General features: G+C 46.9%; 1 protein-coding gene across 1 annotated transcript in view; it reads left to right on the forward strand.

Annotated features, from left to right (window-relative positions):
- Window positions 1–21,091, forward strand: part of LOC144153400 (endothelin-converting enzyme 2-like) — a 33,319-nt gene extending 12,228 nt beyond the window's left edge. Inside the window, exons 4-8 of the mRNA XM_077685047.1 lie at window positions 7,537–7,850; window positions 13,414–13,761; window positions 17,114–17,287; window positions 20,773–21,019; window positions 21,074–21,091. Of these exons, the coding sequence (XP_077541173.1) occupies window positions 7,537–7,850; window positions 13,414–13,761; window positions 17,114–17,287; window positions 20,773–21,019; window positions 21,074–21,091 (1,101 nt within the window). The remainder of the gene's footprint in view (window positions 1–7,536; window positions 7,851–13,413; window positions 13,762–17,113; window positions 17,288–20,772; window positions 21,020–21,073) is intronic.
- The last annotated feature ends 995 nt before the right edge of the window (window positions 21,092–22,086 follow it).

Below are 22,086 nucleotides of genomic sequence, written 5' to 3' on the forward strand. Positions count from 1 at the left end.
AGGCCTGAAGGAGGACGACGCCATCCGACTGGTACAAGCCTTCATAATCTCGAGAATTACATATTCGGTCCCCTACCTCAGTCTCACCAAAACGCAGAAGAATACTATATACACGATTATCCGCAAGGCAACGAAACAGGCCCTAGGCATACCTATTTATTCGTCAACCAACCGGTTGCAAGCCATGGGCTTACAAAACACGGTCGATGAGTTGACAGAGGCCCATCTCTCTAGTCAGCGCGTCCGACTAAGCCAAACGGCCCACGGTCGCGTAATACTCACCAAAATAGGATGACGCATAGAGCCAATGCCTACAACAACGCCCCTGACCGAGAAATGGAAAGAGGTCATACACACAAAGCCCCTTCCCCGTAACATGACCCCTGGGAAGGACGATGGCAGGAGGGAAGCAAGATCACTAACCGTTTCCAAGCAACTAGACGGACACCCAGGAGTCCTCTACACCGACGCCTCACTACAGAAAGGCAGCTACCGCGCGGCAGCAGTCGTGACTGACAGGGAGCGGCTTGTTACCAGCGCCGCAATTAAGACCAAAGACCCAACGACGGCGGAGGAAGTGACCATAGCCCTAGCACTCGTTCAACCGGGGGCAGAGGTAGTGGTCACAGACTCCAAAAGAGCTTACGGCAACTACCGGAGGGGGACGATCTCCTCAGTGGCAGCTGCAATCATCTCCAAGAAACGAGCACCGGGGAGAGCCATAGAGCTCACGTGGGTGCCCGCCCACTCAAAGGTAGCCGGCAACACCATCGCCGACTACCACGCCCGAGCAATGACCCTCCGGGCAGGGCACGACGCAGACACCCCAACCCCAGTGCTCACGTACAGAGATATAACGAGATCATATCGAGAAGAGCGGTGCACCCTCCCTCAGCCACACCGCACCCTGACGAGGGACCAGCCAACAATACTCAGGAGACTACAGGCAGGGTCGCTCACGCACCCCGTCCTGTTACATAGAATGTATCCCGAGAAAGAAGAGGACACGTGTCCATTCTGCAACAACAGCACTGGCACTCTTGCACACATAATCGCAGAGTGCACTAAACCCCAGGCACCCCTACCCCCACCCCCACTCCACGAGCGATGGGAGACCTTGCTGGCCAGCCCCGCCCTGCAGACTCAACTTGTGCTAGCGGCCAGGGGCCAGGAGCTGCTGGCCACATACGGGTCCCGTGAACAGGGAACCACCCCGTCCGGCACTTATAGGTGCCGCCGTCTTTTCGGGCTCCAATAAAGTCTACTACTACTACTACTACTACCGTATAACAAATCGAGGACTCGGTCTGAACGCTCGCACCGGCAGAAGAGGGGACAAAAAAGAGCTACACCACAAGTTTTTTTTAAGATAACCGTTAAAAAAATGAGGGCATAAAATGTAGGCAGACAGAAATAAGTGAAGGAATCAACGTTAACAGGAATATCTATGTTGTAGGCAGTGCTGATGGCACTGTTTTGTTTAATATAAAGTTTACTTCGGAACACCAGATGAAAGAACAATGGTAGAGCGAAGATATACCATACCTAAGGATGCTGTACGCAAGTGAGTGCACAATAACGTTCCGCGTTGGGACTGGCATGAAGGAACGTACATTATATAAAACATAGATATTCCCCTAAGCTTGTTACATGTACAGTCGAGTCCACTTATATAACGATACCGCTTATAAAAATAGATCGGATACAACGATGAACAGCTGTGGCACCGTCAACGTTTGTATTCTTTCTATGGTAAAATAAACCGCTTATTACAATGCTCCAGTGCCACGATATCAGATATAACCATTGAATCCGGTGATAGTATGCACCAAAAGTTCAACAGTGACGACTCTAATGACGCCCTTACGCAGCCTACCCAGGTAGTGTCTTCGTAGGAGGCCCAATGCGTGACCCAGTCCCACGGGGACTTTTTTTTCCGCCACGGACATTTACCTCAGCTAGGTGAAGCACCTATAGATGCTCTTGGAAAAGATTTGCGCTAGCTTCACACGCGGCAAACAAAGGTGACCGACTGTGGCTTCTTTTCCGCAAATTAGTAGTAGTACCATTTTGCTGGCATGCGAATAAAATGTTTTGAGCTCTGTTCCGTCTTTTTACTTCGCAGCCCGCTTATAACAATTTTCTTGGTACTTGGATATTGTTATAAGTGGACTAGACTGTATAGGTCATGTGGGTCTTCCAAGTCATGTCGGTATCAAAATATTCCCCTAGTTATTACACACTTGTCGAAAAGGGAAGTGCAATACAGTGGCAATCCTTGCATTTTCAGTTATGAAGTCGAATCACCGTGAACTCAATTTTTTTTTTCGAGGATAACGGGAACATACACATTTTATTTTTTGTGTGGCTCTACAAATACAAATATGAGTACCAGTCCATAACGGCAATTGCATCTGTCTGAAGAGAATGAATTTCGGAATTATAAAGAGAGTGAGTAGACAACGGTGTCGTCTGCACACTGAAACAGGCGACAACGGTGTCGTCTGAGTAGACAAAGGTGTCGTCTGCATATTGAAACAGGCGACTCCTTGTTGCATCAAATCATTGAAATACAGGTTGAACAACAATGGAGATAATGTAGATCCCTGTAGCACCCCTGATTGCAAAAAAAAAAAAAAAAAAAACTTTGGAACTCGAGAAATTGTTTATCCGCACTTTTTGGTCCCGGTTATAGACGTCGTTTGTTAAAAGTTTAAGAAATTGGACCCGAAAACCTAAACGTTAAAGCTTTTGAATTAATAATGAATGACAAACCAGCCAAATGCTTTGCTGTCATCTGCAAAAAGAGCACAAGACACCTCATTATTATCGAAGGCAGGATAAATAATGTCAGAGAACTCTTCTAAAAGCATTGTAGTACTCGGTCTTGCTCCAATTCAAACTGAGATTCTGAAAGGAGGTTATTTTCAAGAACTGTGCTTACAGTACGAAATATATGTTTTTCTAAGATTCGTGAAATACAAGGCTGATAGATATTGGTCTGTAATTCTCAATCGCTTTAAAGCTTCCGCCTTTATGGAGCGGCTTGACCAGGGTGATCCTGAGCTCTTCATGGTTGAAACCATGCTCCATAAAAGAATAGAGATTAAAGATTAATACACTACACAATACGTTGGGGTTTCGCTGCAGTTCAGTTACGCAAACACCGCCTATCCCTGGTGATTTTTTAGGCCTGAAACTAAATATGTCATGCAAGTCAGCACAAGTCAATGTAGTCCAGTATGCCGAAGAGACGCTGCTATTTTTAAGGAACGGAGGGCTGCAGCAGGGAAACTTGTGACCTATTTGGAGGTTTCAAAAAGTGGCTATTGAAGTCATGCACGGAGTGACCAATATTATGGAAGTGTTTTGAAACAGTTTTATATGATTGTCAGGCACGTTTTCCTGTAGCAGAATTGATTCTCGTAGAAAAATGGGTTATAGTACTTACGTTTTGCCGACATCAACAAAGCTGTTACGTTATTTTGCATTGATCTAAAAAAGATCCTCAATTCGGGATTAGAAGAGCACTTAAAAAAGCGCTCGTTTCATTTGATAGATCGAATAATTTTATTGGTTATCCGAGGGCTGGTCGTACTTCGCTTCCTTACTAGCACGGTTTTTTGCGCCTTTCTTAGGTTCTTTAAATATTTCTAAGAACTTTTGATACACGTCTTGAAAAATAACCCTGTTTAAAGAATTCGCCCCAATCCACCCTGTAAATGTGGCTGGAACGCAAAGCTGCAAACGGCACTCACAACGATTACCCATGCGACGTAACTTAAATTCACTCACGTCGCTCTACAAAAAGTCAAAGCAGAGAGAAGTGAAATGCACATAACCACACCATTTATTACTTCAAAGAGATATTCTAGGTAAGGTGCAATCAATGCATGATGCATCAACGGTGGTTATTAGAGTTTTATTGGTGTATCACATGAGTGGAAACTGTTTTTTTTTACAAAATTAAAGGAAGCACAAACCCGGTGTTAGACGATTTTACTTCGCTGTCTCTGCCGCCGCGGACGGAGGCGACGAGATTGGCGGAAGAGACGGAGAAGGAGGAGTGAGAGGAGTAGGAAGAGGACATACTTCTATTCAGATTTCTGAACGGCCCAGAGTGCGGTCCGGGGAGTGGTTCCTTCTTCACAGGAGCCCATATGCAGTCCGCCGCGCCTGTGCTCTCTCCATCAGCTGAAGCTGGGTAGGCAGAGAGGGGCTGGACAGCAGCATCTCCCATTGCTCTTATTGGGTAGTTGACGGAAAGAGCGGAGGGTGCTCAGGGCTAAAGTCGCACACCCCGATTATGTGGCGGAGTGTTCCTACTTCTGAACAAAATTTTCATTCCGCGTCGTAACGATTCGGGTGCATTAAGGGAAGACGCGTCGGTGTGGGAAGGAGCCGGATTGTATGAGCCGTAGGGTAGTTTGTTATTCTATGGAAAGGTCAGGGTAAGGCGAAGGTAGGGTCTGTCGCACAAGGCGATAATTCCCTGAACGAGTTATGTCCCTGAACGAGACAAGCGGGTGACTGTCCTCGCGCAGCTTCATAGCACGGGGGGTAAAAGTGCAGGCTTGGTAGGCGTATTCGTTGCGCTCCGTGGATGCGTGAGCGGGTGTCCAGATGAGCTGAATGGAACCGTTTGGGGGGTCGTTTTTTAGCCCACGCAGTGCAGGTTGGGACACCGAACCCGACTGGTTGTACCGGTAGGCTTGTAGGGAATCGTTGACTAACTTCGGGACCCCTGGTTGAGTGATAGCCAAGGCAATGGCTGCCTCTTCTAATGCAGTCATGTCTTGGGTCTCGAGAGAGGTATACGCAAGGAGGTTGGTTCTGGAAGTAGCCACAATGATGGCGTATTGGTGACCTCGATGTTGCGAGGCGTCTGTGTAGATAACTGCATCATCCACGCCAAGGGTGTTTTCGAGTGCTTCAGCCCTTGCTTGTCGGCGACCCTCGTGGTGTGAGGTGTTCATATTTCTAAGCAAAGGGAGCATCTTTAGTTCTTGTCGCCAAGAGTCCGGGAGTACATCAAGCGGAGTGATATTCTGTGCTGCCCAGCCAATCTGGTGAAGGATGGTCAAGACATGACGTTACAAATTTGTCACTGAGGTACTTTCTCGTTGTGGATGCAGATTGAGTAGATAGAATGCCCCACTTTTCTCCAATATTAAGATAATCGCACATTATCGGCCAGGAGGACGACAAGGTGTCAAGATTAAAATCGCCGACTACACAAAAAATAGAATTCACAGTAACTGGTTGGATAAAGCTTTCAAGATAAGATAAACAAAACATCGGCATTTTGTGCAGGAGATGGCTAACACGAGGTGGCTAACATGGCTAACAGCGTAATGTCAAGCGTAATCCAAGCAATCTTTAAGCCAGTGTATTCCGCTGCGCTAGATGCAAACTGCAGGGAGACCACTGGCATTTCTTTGCGTACATAAACCATCAGTCACCCACCCCTTGCCACTGAACGTGTAAATGAATATGAGGATTAGGTATTTAGTTATCAGAGTGAAAGAAGGTCTGAGTGTGTATTATTTCAGTTAGCACTGTTTTACCTAGGACACAACCTGCATTTTCCTCAATCGCCAGAAACTCGTCCCAGTACTGCCTGATACTACGAATGTTTATATGCAAAACGGAGAAGGGATGTCCACTGGTTTCTATTGATAAACTACAAAACTCGTCAATGCTAGCGAACTTAAGAAAGAGGCATTCATATTTAAAATAGGCGGTCTTGATCGAGGCTACTCTAGATACGAAGAGGACAAGTGGTTTCTGATTTCTTCGCAAGTAGCATTTCATGCTTCACCCAGGCATACCAATAGTGTTTCTCCTTTCCTCTTTGCCGAGCTTCCCGAAAAAGCTTCTTGTTCCGGCTGGTCTACTGGTCATTCAGAAAAATGAAGGGAGTTACCTTATGTTCCGCAAGTGATCTGGTGATTTCGTGGCAAGACATCCATTTTCCCTCAATCGCTAACGTTGTCGCTCGAACCAGAACAAACGGTATCGAGCTTCGTCGGATGCCGGTGGATAGCTTGGACGTTAACTTCCATGTGCTCAATTCCCAGCCTACCAGCCAAGTCACGAATGACCGCAGCCAGGTCCTCGCGTGGACACATGGACAAATCTTGAATTTCCAGATTGCACAATCTACTGTACTGCTCGTTGTAATGTAAGGTGACATGAAGAAACTGAAGCTTTTCTGGTTGCTGTGAGACCGTGGTCTCCTGATTTTGTACTATAAACTCTAGCGATTTATTGTGGCCTGGGTGGCAGATGCAAAATGAGGACCTCGTCATATTTTTCGGACAAGAAAGATACACAACCCTGCACAGCTTCCACCGTCTTCTGTAGGGTATCAGCGGTCTCTTTCAAACAAAACAGCTCTTCAAACATCGTGGTAAGTGATACAATTGCATTCTTGAAGGATAACCGCAATTCCACCTTCTTCGGAAACTCTGAAGACGACTCAGAACTCGGCAGGGAGTCGACTCCGCTCGACTCCCTTACTTCCGACACGCATAGACGACGGCGCCAGCTATCTCGCTTTTCAGTTCCTTTACCGAACATTGCCTTCTCAGAAACACCAGCACATTTCTTACCAAAATGATAACCGTGCTTACATTGTCAACAGGTGAGGAAACTTCCATCAGCACGCAACGCCATCTGGCACTTCCTACATTGTGTTTCCAAGGACGTGGCAACAACAATGTTCCGAGATGGCAGTCGGTGACAGAAAAAAATGCGGCCTAAAAAATAATGCGGCATGAAAAAGTGTACAACTGGAACCTGCAGCAAATAATTCGGCCAGGCACTGCATCGCGCCTGCCACCGACTGAAAAGACGCAGCGGCGATGCTCCCGCTTCATCCCCGCAGCGGTGTGGTGGCGAAGACGGTAGTGGCTCCATGCGGTGGGGCTCGGTCTTGCGATGAGTCCACACGACGCATACGCATGTAAATGAGCGCTTATAGTTCAATGTATGCTTGCCTTCTGTACAAATCTTTTCGGTCCAGTTCTCTTGGCGGAAACGTTTAAAAAGGTGTTGTAAAACAACAAAGATGCTTCCAACGTACAACACTGCCCACCGGTCCTCCTCAATCGACAAAGAAAAAAAGTTTCGAATAGGCTATGCACATCCATAATGATAGGTGTAACATTGAGGGACAAGAAGAGAGCCGAGTGGGCCAGGGAACAAACGAGGGGTAAATGAATATTAGTAGAAATTAGGAAGAAGAAATGGACGTGGGCAGGGCATGTAATGCGAAGGGAAGATAACCATTGGTCATTAAGGGTAACAGAGTGGATACCTTTAGATGGGCAGATCAGATGAAGAAGTTTGCGGGGTTAAATTGGTCGCAGTTAGCACAGGACCGAGGTAATTGGGGGGTAATGGGAAAGGCCTTTGCCCTGCAGTGGGCGTAGGTAGGCTGGTGATGATGAGGATGATGATGGTTATCCATAACGGCCTACATTACCCTCAAGTCGATATTGCAGTCTCCTCTTTTATGTCTAACCACTCCAGGCGGAAAACGTCGAGTACCCGGACCTGAACTACTTCGGCAGCAATGTCACTCCACCAATCACGCCGTACCGCTGGCTGAATGTGCTCAGCACATACATGAACGTGTCACTAACGACGGAAAGAGCCGTCAGTACGGACCACGCGCCCTCGTACATGGCGGCTGTGGCGTCCCTGTTTGACCCCGACGTGCTGCCGACGTCGGAACTGCTGCACTACCTCGGCTGGCAGCTGGTGCTCTCCGTTGGCAAGTTCACGTCGCCACGGCTAGCCAGTGCCTTCTACGGCGGCTACACGCGTGCTGAAATTGAGCACAGGTATACCCGTCCTTGATTTGTTGCCAAGCAGCCGGAGAAGGGTAGCATCCACGTACTTTCTGGATATTACAAAGCATCTTTATAGATGTGAGGACGTTCATATGTTATGAAGTACGTGTACATTGATCCCGGCTAAGCGGTTGAACGGAAGGCAGTCGATACATTAGCCGCTATTAGGTGACGAACTGAATTATTTTTGTGATTACTAAAATGGTAACTGAGTATTTAGTGTAGAAAGTTCATGCCATTAAGGAAATACTGCTTGAATTACGGCAAAGGGTCTCCTTTCTTACGTTTCTTATTTCACTTACATGCCTATGGCGCTTCACTTCTTTAGTTTTGAATCCGTTGGCGGAAGCCGTTTGTGGCACCTGAAGAAGAATTAAGCCAGCGCTACTATAGGACTCCGCGCATTTGATCAGATAGTTGCCTGGACATTTCCTCACGCAGCATGTATGCAGAACCTTGTCCCATTTAGGTGAAACAATATAGCAGCGAATACCACAAGGGCACGGCCGAAAATTTTTGGAGGAAGGTAGTCTCGGTGCGTTGGAGAGGATCAACGTCGATGTGCATCAAGGGCACACCCAAAAAACCATTGGGCTGTGATGCTCAGCCATTATTGAAAACAAAGGGTTTTTAGGAGTAAGCTCTGCTTTGTTCGATATGGTCGTAAAACTATACTCACGTTTCAAAGTGCCTTCAGTGGTGGAGTGTCCATCCGGCGTATTGCACCGGATCAGTACGCCGATGTCGGAACTGCTGCCTCTATCCGCTGCCTCTATTTGTTGTTCATGTGGTTGATTTATTGAACTATGTTGCCAAGAACTGATTTTATCTGTGTATAATTTAGTCCCCCCTATGTAATGCCCACGGGCCCTTAGGGTATGTATATAAAAATAAGTATAAAATAAATAAAAATAGGCTAAAGTTTTAAATCCTTCGTATCCCGATCACAGCATGAAAATGGATAATGGTTGGGGCATGTCTTTCAGGTATCGTAATGAGGAAGGAAAAATAACCAGCTCATTTACTTGGGCGGAAGGATTTCAAAATCGCTTGGAGATCCAATTTTGAAAGTTTGGCGTGTTTACAGCAGTAAAAAGTCTTCCTAATTCATCCGCCGCCCACACCTGACCCCCCCCCCCTCCCAAAACGCCGGAGAAGCGTTCATCCACTGCCTCTATTTAGCAGCGTAATTGTAGTAAAGGCGACTAAGTTATAAAAAAATGCGAAGTTTACGTTTCCGTAAACTGATGTGCTAAGGGAAACACTCTTCTTGCTTCGGCTATACTGTATTCAATTGCAAGGGGTTATCACGTTAATATTAGAACTCAACCATGCAAGCAAGCCAAAGTCCTCTTAGTATTCCACTAATAATCTGCCTGCCTCAGTTTCTGGGCTTTGTCCAGCCGCAGCCTATCAGTCATAAGCGTCCCCGTGTGCTCAACGTTGGTCATCGGCCCTAAAAGCGGTGTCACATACATCATTTTTTTCTACAGCAATACAGTGAACCAAACATGTGGTCTCGCGGTTTGCTTCGCACTTTTTTTTATTCCATTATCATTTATATAGAAGGTGAAACGGTTGAGATTATTTACTGAACTGCACACAAGAAACTTACCCATTTAGCCTTTCATAAACCTTTTAATGGATGCCGCGCTGCAGGCATAACGTTAATTGTACTGTGCTGAGTAAACCTTACATTACTGATCAATTACGGCATAAGTTATTCAATCAAGCTGTGTTAATTTTCTACCTTTTTACCAATCGATATATTATGCACACACATGAATATCTACCCACGAATTTATCTACGACATTGCGCGCTTTCGGCACGAAATATTGGAGTTCAGTAAGAAGATGCCGAATCCTCAGAAGGAAAGGCAAAAGGCCGCAATAAGGGAAGGCCGTTAACAGAATGCGGATAAGGACCTTCCATGATTCGATATCGGCGGGAACTTCAACTTCTCTGCACGCGGTGGCGAGTCCGACTGCTAACATTCAGGTGAGCAATTACCTGCCCCCATAGCAACTATATGAATTCAGTCATTATTCCCTACAGCGCACGGAGATCGTCATCAGAACTGTGAACCTACTCTATGTCCATCAGAGGACATAAGCCTCTCCCTTAGACTTCCGAATGCTCTTATCTTGCGCTGTCCAAATGCATTCCTTTGCCACCTATGAACCGTATCTAATATCCCATGTAGGCACCGTTTATCGAGTTTTTAGTCCCGTATGTCGGTAGCCATTCTGTTAGCCTAGCGGTTCAATGCTTGTCAGTTCTCTCTAGTACACAACCAGCCAAGCCATAATTAGTTGTTTTTCTCTCAATTTGAGCTAGGATGCGTTCCACACCGGTTTGCTGCTTAATAAAATAACCGCTTTCCTATTACTCCCCGTCACTCCTGCCATTGTTCTTTGCTTGGCTCGTTTTAAGAAGGGCCGAACTCGGTTTACTTCCGAGGTCCTTGGTGAGGCCTTAAGTTACTCCTCACAAGTCATCACGGGAGTATGCATTGGACGTATGCCTTTATTTCGATAACTGAGGTAGCATACTGTTCACTATTTTAGACTGTTTGCTTAATGCTCTCCAGCCTATAGCATGGTTTTTGACTACAATTAGAGTTAATTTTGAAGATGAAGACAACTAAAACGGCTACAGTTCCCTACCGTAGAGGTAATCAACATGAATGGGAAGCAAACGCTACGAGAGGATTTACAAATTACGTGGACGCGGCGCCACCTGTCGGTTCGCTGCTGCAACAGTGTGACTGCTTTTCAACTCGTAAAAGTTGGGGAAAAAGTGCACCCGATTATTTCTTAGGAAGCACTCCCAGCTCAGGTAGGCTCCCGTCAACCAGTTGCAGTCACCCAAAATCAAGAAAGAGGCCTCTGACTACGCCCTCACTCGCAATAGAGCTATTACTAGCGTCAATTCTCTGCTGGGATTTACGAGCTTTTATCAACGGTTGCCAACTTCCGGTTTCCAGTCGAAGGCGCCCATCCCGTGCACTAACGGTGCGTTTTTTTTTTCTTGCCGCTTCTTCAAAGTATGCAACAGGGTCCTTGTCACGTCAAATTACGACGTGGCCCCCGTGTAGCGTCCAATTTGCCACTTTCAACCCAGATTCGTAGGTGCGAACAAACTTTTAGGGGCGAAACACCTTAAGATGGAGGCTTGTCCGGCGTCCGGCGTCCGTGCTCACGGCACAGCATTATGGTAAACATCTGTGAACAAAAGGTTCACAAAAGGTTAACAAAAACAAAATAAAAGGTTCACGAAAGGTTAGAGAGAGAAGGAGCTCCTGGATAGCCGTGCTGCCCATGCGCGAGGAAGATTGGACTGGATTGAATTGGATTTGGATTTGGATTTGCTTTCGATTGGATTGGATTGGATTGGATTGGATTGGGTTGGAAATCATTTCAGCAGTAAGCACTCTCACAGTGATTTACGGTAAGAACGATCCCCAGTGCTTCGCCCAATCATCGTGATTCACTTGGTGGAGATGCGTGAATTTACTTTTCGGTTGAACAAAAAGGTAGTTCGGTACAATACCCTAAAAATTTAGAATAAAAGAGTGCGTCGTATATTATGTTTGGCACCTTAGAATACCCCTTATTACTGAGATGACATTAAGGTGCATCATGTTTGTAGACGGCTTCCTTCACGCGTTTGCATAGTGAGGGATGGTCCAGCTAAGTTGGAATCATCCAACTGTAATGGAGCAGGAGCTATTTACCACTACCACGTCGTAACAGAAATTATAATCCTCCAGGAAGTAGAGCGGAGGACTAGAAATCTCTAAGCGCCGCTTAGCTACACCGACCAAGAGTGCACAAGACCACGGGCCAGTGAGAAGTACAGCATAGAGCATGTTAGCGGACTGAAATTTGAAGAGGTCCCTGAAGAAAGTGTATTACTCACCTACGGGGCAGAAACTTGGAGGCTCACAAAGAGGGTTAAAATTAAATTGAGGACGACTCAGCGAGCAATCGAAGGGAAGATGAGTGGTACAACAATAAGGCAAAGGAAGAGAGCGCAGTGGGTCAGGAAACAAACGCATGTTAAGGACATATTAGTAGAAATTAAGAAGAAGAAATGGACGCGGGCAGGGCATGTAATGCGCAGGAAATATAACCGTTGGTCATTAAGGGTAACAGAGTGGATCCCTAGAGAAGGCAAGCGTGGCAGGGGGCGGCAGAAAGCTAGATGGGCAGATGAGATCAAGAAGTTTGCGGGGACAAATTGGTCGCAGTTAGCACAGGACCGGCATAATTGGAGATTAACGGGAGAGGCCTTTGTCCTGCAGTGGGTGTAGATAGGCTGGTGGTGATGATGATCATGAAAACAAAAAGCCGTCATGCTTGGTTTTGGGAAGCACCCGTCGCTGCTCTACGCCTTGATGACATGGCAGTGTTCTCGCTTCCTTCCGTAGGCCACTCGCGCCCTACAAATCCGTGCTCTGGTCATTAATACTGCACTAAAATTTCGAGAGAGACAGGCTCTGACAATCTGCTGCCAACGGATTGCGCAGATGCAGTTGAACCACAGAGCCTGCGATTAAGACACGGACGAAAGAAAGAGGGTGAATAAAACACTGACTTACAACCAATATTTACTTTTTCCATTAACCGCTATGGTATAAACAAAACCGGAGAAACGAGAACATGAACAACAAGACATGAAACCCCAAAAAAAAACCACGCAATCATCAGCTATCTTCATGTCCCCCAGTAAGATAGCCCGCCTCTTTCTTCGTGAGTGCAATCGAAGCCACACTAACAGAGTGTTCGCAAAGAAAAAAAATTCCCCGCATTTCCCCGAGGGGAAGAATGTGAAAGTGCGAATGCACGAGTTGAATTTGCGCGGTTCGGTAATGTTCGCGAAAGAGAGATCACACACACACACACAACTACAAAGAAAGGAAGATGCATTTATTCACAGACACCTATTTGTGTTGTCGTTGTACTTGATTGCTAGAGCGGATCTCAGCTTTGAAATTTCGTGTCAGTACTCCTTTAAGCGGGTGCATTAGCCCTTCTCACGCCCGATTCTTGGCCAATCCCCCACGTGGGATGTGCCATGTCAGCGGCCAGGCAGCGCGCGCCCATCTCCCCCCGTTGCCAAGGAAGACGAGGAGATTCCTGGCCAATCCCCCACGTGGGTATGTGCCATGTCAGCGGCCAGGCTGCGCGCGCCCATCTCCACGTGCGCGGACATCGCCGGTGGACGCAGGTTCAGGGTCGCTTAAGAAGTGCATTAGCACTTAAAAGAGCTGGACTATCTTACAAGGGCACGTGCCTATTGCTGGTACTTGCGTGGTTTGGTCGCGTGCCTCATGTCTTGTTTGCCATGTTTGTTTTTTTTGTTACGTGTATACATTGCTTTTCCAGACAAAATGAAGCTCAGTTGTCACCGCTTTGTTCGCCCTCTTTCTTCCAACCGGGTCTTAATCATTTGCGCCGTGCTTAAACGTGTATCACCGACACGCGGAAACTTTTCACGTTGCTCAGGTGTGGTACAAGGGCATTCTAGCGGGCCTATTTCTCGCTGCAGGAGCAACTGTTTCCGCCTCACGGAGAAATTTCTGGGGTTCGCCTGGACGTCGCCGCTACTCACACGGCTTCTCACGCCGTTTCGACGTGCATCCATAGAGGCGCTCCTGCGATCGCTGACGAACTCTTTACTACGAACCGTTCAACGTGCCCGATGGGTCGGCGAAGGTGGCTGGTACCCAGCCTTGCGAATGCGGGCCCTCATCAAGGCTTCCCCTCCTCTACCTCCCACGCCCGACTGGGACACCCTCTACGAGAGGATGCCGGACATGAACGAGTCGTTGGTGTCCAATTGGCGCCGAATTGCCCAGGTCTACCGACTGCAGCGCCAAGTATTGGCCAGGCAACAGTACGCAAGCTTCCCAGCATTCCCTTCATTGTCAGGTTTTCAAACTATATCTAGGCAAAGGGGGTGAAAACTGGGTAATTTCTTAACGTGGCAAAGCTTTGAAAAAAAATGGTTTTTTAAACTTGGCTATTTAAAAATACCTGAAGTTGCATTTTTACGGGTAGGAAATTCTTCATCGTCGCAATCTGTGTCGTTTCAAGCTAGAGAGTTTTCACAGATGTAATATGTACAGAGAGAGTGTTACAAAGCGCAAACAACGTTTACCGAACTCGCACGACCCCGCATGCCTCTTGAAAGGGCAACCACCGTTTTGGTTCGTTTGAGTGTAGGCCTTTATATTGTAAACCTTCGCGTTCCTCCGTCGTTGTCGTTTTGTACGCCGATGTAAAACCTCCAAAAGTCCAAACTGCTTCGACCTTGCTGTAACGGCGCACATTGACGTGATGCTGAGCAGAGAGTTGTTCTGTCAAAGTGTACGAGACATATTAGAAGTGTACCAAGCTTAATCTTGGCCACCTGATTGGTTTAACGAGCTGGAATATGTGGCAAGGCTTTGGCCTTTTTAGCAATGACACAAGAGCAAGTGACGTGCTGGTGTCTTTTCGCTCTTTGTCATCGTTTTTTTTTCTTGGCTTTGTGACGTCTATGCCAAAAGCAGGCTAAAAAGACAAATGTACGTATAATGGCGATATCGGATAGACGTTGGCTTCATTACGCAAGAGACACAGCTTGCGTTCCGACCACGGGGGGCATTTTAATTTTTCTGCACTTCACCTACATCATCATCATCATCATTGCAGAGAGAGAGAGAGAGAGAGACAACCTTTAATAGAAAAGGATGACCACTGGTCACGATGGCGGAAAGGAATGGGGAGGGAGGGTAAGAGAAAATAAACAAATTAATGCTGGTCGTTCTCAGTAGAGTCAATAACTGGGCCAGTTCTTGTAACCTGCAATTCATGGGCCAGTTCATGGTGATCGCAATAGGGTTTGTGCACATACACCAGTTCGTTCGGGGGAGGACCCGCTCAAACAACCCAACGTTTTTTTTGGGGTGGACTATAGGCGACATCAGTAAGAGGCTGAAAGCTTCTCCTTAAAAAACAATGTTCAGGAAAGACGGGAGCTGCCCCAGCAGATGCCGCATCGTCGACTCGGTAAAACTGAATTAGGCAACGCTCCATAGCATTCATTCTGGGAGGGGCTATGAGAGAGGGCAAGAGAGCGAACGTTGAGGGAGCGAAAAATCGACGCAAAATTTGAGCCGTCGTTCACCCAGCTGTGCTTCGCATACAAAACAATTACAGAAAGCTACTTTATTCCTACGCGGGTCCACCTCGTGATACTCCGAAGTGAGCACGTTAACTGCATAGTAAAAAATGTCAAAGTAAACTGCAGCTTGAGGCATAGAGGTACGCGCGCATGCAATTTGAAATCTAATCTTTTCTCGCGCCGAACGGGGAGCGAGTCACTAAAGAATCTCTCGCCTTTCCGTCGGATCTGAAACGATCAATGAATTCTCTGATTCCCATCCTCCAACAAAAGATTATTGTTACGTAACAGTGCGCTGTTAACCTGCAGTTCATGATCTGATGATTGGGCACGGCGTATTTTCGATTTAATATAAACGTTAGAAGTCCGCGCACCTTTTTTTGGCTGCAGCCACCCCTCTTCCAGTACTATCTATTTGATCGTATCCTCATTTCGACGTGAGGCACAGGGCGTGAAGTTATGACACTATGCCACCAAGTGGCGACCCGGTTCCCAAGTTTCCTGAGAAGGTGAATCTCTGCTTTGTAAGTGACTGGATCATCATACCCGAACTGGCCTTTGCGGGGGCAAAAGACACGATGCCTCATCTCACGTGTTTTTTAGTATTTCCGGTGGGACCCTTATGCGTGGGGTAGGCGCCGCCATCCGGTGTGAATTACTGTCAATTTAAAAGAAGTCCAAACACACGATGTATAGTGCACGCTAAACTGTGAGACAAATCTTAAGGTGTTTGGCCGTCCAGCCCACCGAAGCTCTACCTCGAAAACGGATAACGGCTGGAAACGCCTAACCGTGAAGCACCTCTAGTCGTTACCGGTCTGCCGGAACAGTTTTGCCGGAACTGGCGAACACATGCACAGAAACTACCGTCTGTCCACCAGACAACTGAATATGTTTGCGGTCGACCCGAAGCTCGTCTCCAAGCCGCAGGGCAGCATGTTCTTCGCGAACGTATAACAGGACATTCAAAATCTGCCCTCGTTTCCCGCAGAGGTGGCTGCCTTGTTGGACACAGCGGCCGCAGACCTACACTCCTATACATGAGTATAGAAAGAAGCCACCTGCAACTCAACAGAAGTGCACATATTTGATTTGATCTGATTTTTATTTCTTGGCAAAAACCAAGGGGAGGCTGAGACTAAAGGCGAACGTGGCCTGACAGTGAGAGGCCTGAGTGAGAGGCCTCAGCCATCCGATTTACAGCGTACATAGCAACACGTCTGTTCACAAATTTAAGCATGATAGCACAACCGTAATAGAGAAATAGCACAAAGCAAAGTCATTACTACACTTCTTATGTATTATACAAAGCATAGGTCTCAAATTCACAAAGGGATCTCAATGTACACATTAACGCAGTAATTCGTAGGCATGAACTTTTGGAGGGGAATGCGGGCTGTTCTGCCAGTTTGCTTTAAAATGTGAACCAGGTGCGGAGATCGGCACACCTTACCCGACTGGCGTTTCGGACCCAACACTGATACTTCGGTTAAACCAAGTGGCAGGGGTAGTTTTATTTTAATCAGAAAATGTTTTAATTTTCGCATCACATTAATGATATTTGACTTTATAAAATGACATTGAATAAAAGTGAGCTTTCAGGCATTATCGCTAAAGAAATTCTGCAACACTTCCGACAAACGCTTTCACTCTTTCCTTGACGACTGGAAGCACTGCGAAAGCAGTAGTTTTCGCAAGCGCGGAGCGGCACTACGTGATTGGCTCGCCGCGGCAGATACGCCTTCCGTTTATGGCTTGCTTTCGTGGCTTTTCTTTTAAGTGGTTATCGGATGCGTTCATTGCTGCAAATGAAGGAAAGCTGGTGGAAAGCCGTTACACCACTGCAATGACGTAATTACAGCAGCCGGAGAACGCCAAGTCCCGGAAAGAGACAGAACCTTTTGAGCAAGTTTCTAAGTCATCAGATGGGCGTGGGACAGTAATTTTTGGCTGAGGTACTTTGCGACACTCTTATATATGTTTTGGATGAGTTGGTTCACTACGTTCTGAGCATTTGAAATTTAGAGAAAAGTTAAAAAAAGTGTTTCAGGGTCCCTTTAGGTTGCGTGCCTTTTCGTAGTTTGGAATACCAGTACCTGGACAGCGACGGTGAGTTTGAAACAGCCGAGCGAGTGCTGAAGCTGCCGCCGGTCTGGTCGCTGGCGCCCTTCTTCTACGAGGACGGGGAGCCCAGCATCAACTACGGCCGCCTCGGTTCGTGGATGGCACGCAAGCTGCTCAGTGAGTACGAAAGGTGAGCGTGCAAGGCTCTTCAGGGTGCTCTAAAATGGCGCAGGTGCACCAAAAATGGAACACCAGCTGGCTATCGACCTCTGTCAACACACCCCCCTAAAAAGTATCCTAAGGGGATTTGCGAAAAGTGTTTCCTCCCGCTAAAAATTAAACTTTTTTACACTCTTTTCGACCGAAAACGATATAAAAATGTTGTCCCGAGGCACACAACTTTAAAAGGTTTATTAAATAAAAAAGATGTAAAGATGAAAAAAGCGTGCGCTTGTGAACACCCTAAAATAAGTGTGTACGGCTGCTTGACACCCTAACATAAGGGTGTGGACGACGCATGACAATGGGGATCCGCTTAGCGCGCAGCACGACGTACAGAACACATTCAACACGTACAAGTCACACTTGGACCACGAATGAATTCAGCAAGAAAACCAACGGGATGCACGGGGTTACTTACAGCCTTGCGAGTAGTCGTGGAAAAATAAAATACGGATACGAAATTAGCAACCAGAACGCACGTAATGAAAAAAATACTCTTCAGGGAGGTCAACTAATCGCGCGCAATTGGTACATTTGGAAAGCCACATATCGAAACTTTGTTACCGTAAATAATACACACGTCAATTTGAACGGCACGGGACGAAATCGCGCTGTTTGTTTGGTCTGGTGTATATTTTCGTGTTCGAATTTCATTCGTCTATGTCTGTACCACTGCTCTTCGTGGCGTTATATCTGGCAGAGGGAAGTAATCTGATAGAGTCGCTGGGCTTGTCACACAAATCAAATATTTCATCGCTAATTTTGGAAATATGCATTTTAATGTCAGCATTTACAAGTCAGCTTGCGGATTTGCAAAAACATTTTTAATTGTGAGTTGCATTGGAAACAGGGCTGTACCTATATGTGTACTGAGTGATGGAATATTTACTAAATATCAAACACCTGTTCCGCACCCTTTTAACATCCTTCAGCAAGGTTGTTCCTTATTTCAGCGCCCTTTTTGTGACACTGGTGTAAAGCTTCAAATTAGGGCCTTAGAACCTAAGAAATAGGGTGTAAAAGTCCTCCAAATTTCTAGGCCTTTTTGCTCTTTTACAGGGGTGGACTGGAACATTTTTTACCAGCGGGGGGATGATTTTGTTTTGTACCTCATGCTGATAAGGCTAGATGAATTGCAGTAATTTATTAACAGCAGCTCCTTGAGCTTGAGCGTGGTCCTGTGGCGTTAGAAAAAGAATACCAAGAAGAAAAACTGCGGCGCCTGTAAGAGATGCACCACCGCAGATGGGTATTATAACCGTGAAGCCGGCTTTCGAGCCCTCTCGAGTGTGAGCACAATGGGCATATGCCTATGCGCACCTCTTACCATACCATTTTAAAGGCGATAGTCATTTTCGGCCTAGTAAATGCAAAAAATTGGCGCTGCCTGCCCGAGTGGTGCAAGACTGCAGAAACAGCCAAGCGGTGGGTCGACCTATCCTCAGAAGAGTCGAAGCTTGAGCCGGTTGGAACATAACTTTCAGAGTAGAGGGCAGCGCAATGAACGGGACGAAGTGAAAACGAGACAAACACAAGCGCTTACTAACAACCAAATTATTTATTGCGTCGGGGCGCCAGCTTTATACATGCTGGTCGACCACCAAAAGCAACAAGGAAGAAGGAAGGAGGGGTAGGGAAGTAGGAACGAGGGAAAGCCGCACCAAATTGATACCTAAAAAACGCACAGCAATGGTGACAGGAGACACGTGTCAGGTTATTAGATAGTGATTCTCTTTCTCGAGGAGCTATAGACGCTTGGTGTACAAATACAATCTTCACCTTGGCTGTACAATGCAAAAAGCCTCGTAAATCTTGCGTGCCTTCTGCTCCCGATAACGGCCCAACATACTGCGTTTTTCTCTAACACCCATCCTTTTTCTCCCTATCCTGGTTTCTATCCACCTATCCTGCTTCTCCCTGGGATCCGCTGTCAGTGTCGGGGACCGACCGGAACAGCCTTATAAATTCCGCCTTAACTTAGCCTCACCCCTCATTACTCAGCCTAACATAGCAAAAACATCGCAGAACCTAAGAAAACTTAAAGCCTGGAAACACCTAGCAAAACTTAGCAGCACCAGAAGAACCTAGGTGGACTCCCAGATCCACTGTTTATTTTTACAACTGAACACCCATTTCACACACTTTCAACACCCTACAGAAGACCGAAGGTGCTGCAGCCGGTCAACGCCATTTTTGACGTATAAACGGCGTGTAAAGCTACAAATTCGCATGTTGGAACCTAAGAAATAGAGTGTAATGACCTCCAACATCTTTATTCCACCTATACCACACCTTTTTAGGCCACAAGGGCTTAGCGTGTACACTTGGCCCCGCGAGAGGGAGGAGGGAGAGAATTTTGGAATTGGAAAGCTATGTGTCCGGAATACTCGCATGGAAGGCTGAATGGAAATAGGGGAGTATGCAGACAGAAACAAGAACTGTGCGCGCTGTTTGTGCTGTTGTGCTGTTCAGCATTCTCACAAAACGCGACGGCAACGGTAGTACTCAGGATCTGTGCAGAACTTTAGCTGAGCTTGCCACCAAACTACTTTTGTACCCTTAAGCTTAATGAATGCTCCAATGTCTTTTATGTCTAGCTATTCCGGAAGCAACCTCGCGTGTAAACTAAACGGCAGTAAAGTGATACGGGGTACCGCAATTGTTCTTCTGTCACCTTTAACGTAAAACCTTAATTTGTATTTAGTGTCACGCCAAATGGAAGATTCTAGAAGGTTCTAGATACATCCTTTGAAACGATCGGGGTACATTCGTGGCAGCAACATTTCCAAAAAATACTAAAAAAATTAGGAGTGGCGTAGCTCGGCTATAATAGGATATACGTAGCGTGAGCTAAGCTTCAGCTTGTTATTCTTAGGTTTTCTGGTTGTCTAGAATTAGCTGATTATCATGCTTACTGCTGCTAAAACGATTTCTAGTTCAGTCCAATCCAATTCAATTCAATCCAATCCATTCCAATCCAATCGAATCGCGGTGGAGGCGGCGGCGGCGCCGGCGGCGGCTCCGGCGCGCCAGCTGTGCGTCGTGAGACGTCACTGCTCTTCGCGCATGCGCAGGGTGGCTCTCCAAGAGCCTCGCGAAACTGTTCAACCTAGGCCAGTGTAGCTCACGCCACAAAAGTCCTTGATCCTTCAGGTTTCTGGAATTTTCTCTCCCCCAGCTAGTAGATAAGGCTCGAGCACGCTCTGTGCCAAATATTGCAGCCATCAAAAAATTTCACTAGTTTCCCATATGAAGAGGCAAACGAAAAAACTTCTCCGCTATGATTAGCGTCAAAAATATTCCTGCCGATAGGATACCACAATGCTGTGAATGCTGGACGGGCCGCCGATTCAATGTAGCCCACACTGTCGTGAATTCACCGCTCACCCAAATTCAGGTTCTTGTCACCGAAACTGTCCACAGCCTCTTTTTGATTCTCCTCCGCACCCGCAGCCTGGATGACGGTGGAGGCGGCAAGATCAAACTCACGAATTCCTCGACGGGGGCGCTCGTCGAACGTCTGCGCTGCCTGGCGGCGGAATACGGCGCGGCTGAGAGCGACCTCAAGCCAAGCGCCCTATCCGAGGTGGCGCACGTGCGCCCGCTCTACGACGCCTTTCTTAGAGCCCATTCAACGGTGCAGGGGGCATCGAGCAGCCTGGTTCGTCTCTCGGGCATAGAATGGCTCAATGGAAACCAGGTACCTGGCTTTGCGCATGCGCAGGGGACGTGCGCTTATCCAATCACTTTTCAGGTACTAATATTAGCCTAGAAACAGAAAGCAAGCTTTGAATATGCATTGCCACTGGAGCAGTAGGAAAGTAGCCTTAAAGGAGCCATGAAGAGAAAACACAAGTTTGGTTCATTCAAAAGATTGTCTCGTTAGAATCATACTGACACCACTTTTAACGTAAACTTCGCTCAAATAAGCTACATAATTAGGAAAAACGGGAATGGTCATGCGACCCACCAGCTCATTTCCCGCAACAGAACCTGTGATGTCACATGGGCTAAGCTCTGCGATTGGCGGAGGCTGGCAGAAGCAGACGCAAATTAGGTAGAGCTTACAAACTAGACGAACGAGCGATTTGCGCTTAAATTTAGGGCACATTCTTTACAAAGCAATAGGAATGATGGGACAAACAGTGGAAGTTACGAAAGCACATGTAAACATAGAAGTACTGATGCGTTCTGCTGTTCGTACTGCGCACAGCATGCTTTGGTTTAGCTGCACAGCACTATGGGGCTTGGGGTTGTCTCAGACGACACTGGCCGATTGACGCAAGCAACGGTGTCTTACGTGACCCCATTTGTCGAGCGAGCACTGTTTCAGGGAACGAATATTTTCTCCAAGAACAAAAACAAGCCAGGTTTAAATGCGGGCAAAAACAAACCAAACGCTTGCCACGGTATGGTGGCGCCATCTAGGTTACGGAACGTAAAGAAACGCGGGAACAAACCAACACCGCTGTACAGGGTGGAGACAACCTTTGAACGGTCCCGTGCCGCCGCAATAGACCCTATGCAAAATGCGCCCCGCCATCTCGCGTCGACTCCGGTAACTAGGTCCGCCATTTTGGTACGGTCGTTCGAAACCGAAACCAATTAGCAAAACACAGAAGGCGGGCATTGACCGCTCTTGGTGATGGACTACAATGCCGGCGCATTGCTTCGTGCCGCAGAGCACGCAATGCGGAAATACCGGTTCAAATGGAGAAAAGGTACGTGAAGTTCCACGCTTTTGAACGAACTTTGTGACGCGAACTG

The sequence above is a fragment of the Haemaphysalis longicornis genome, unplaced genomic scaffold (genome assembly GCF_048455015.1).
Source record: "Haemaphysalis longicornis isolate Haplotype H1 unplaced genomic scaffold, Haemaphysalis longicornis Haplotype H1 scaffold_9, whole genome shotgun sequence".
Lineage (NCBI taxonomy): Eukaryota > Metazoa > Arthropoda > Arachnida > Ixodida > Ixodidae > Haemaphysalis > Haemaphysalis longicornis.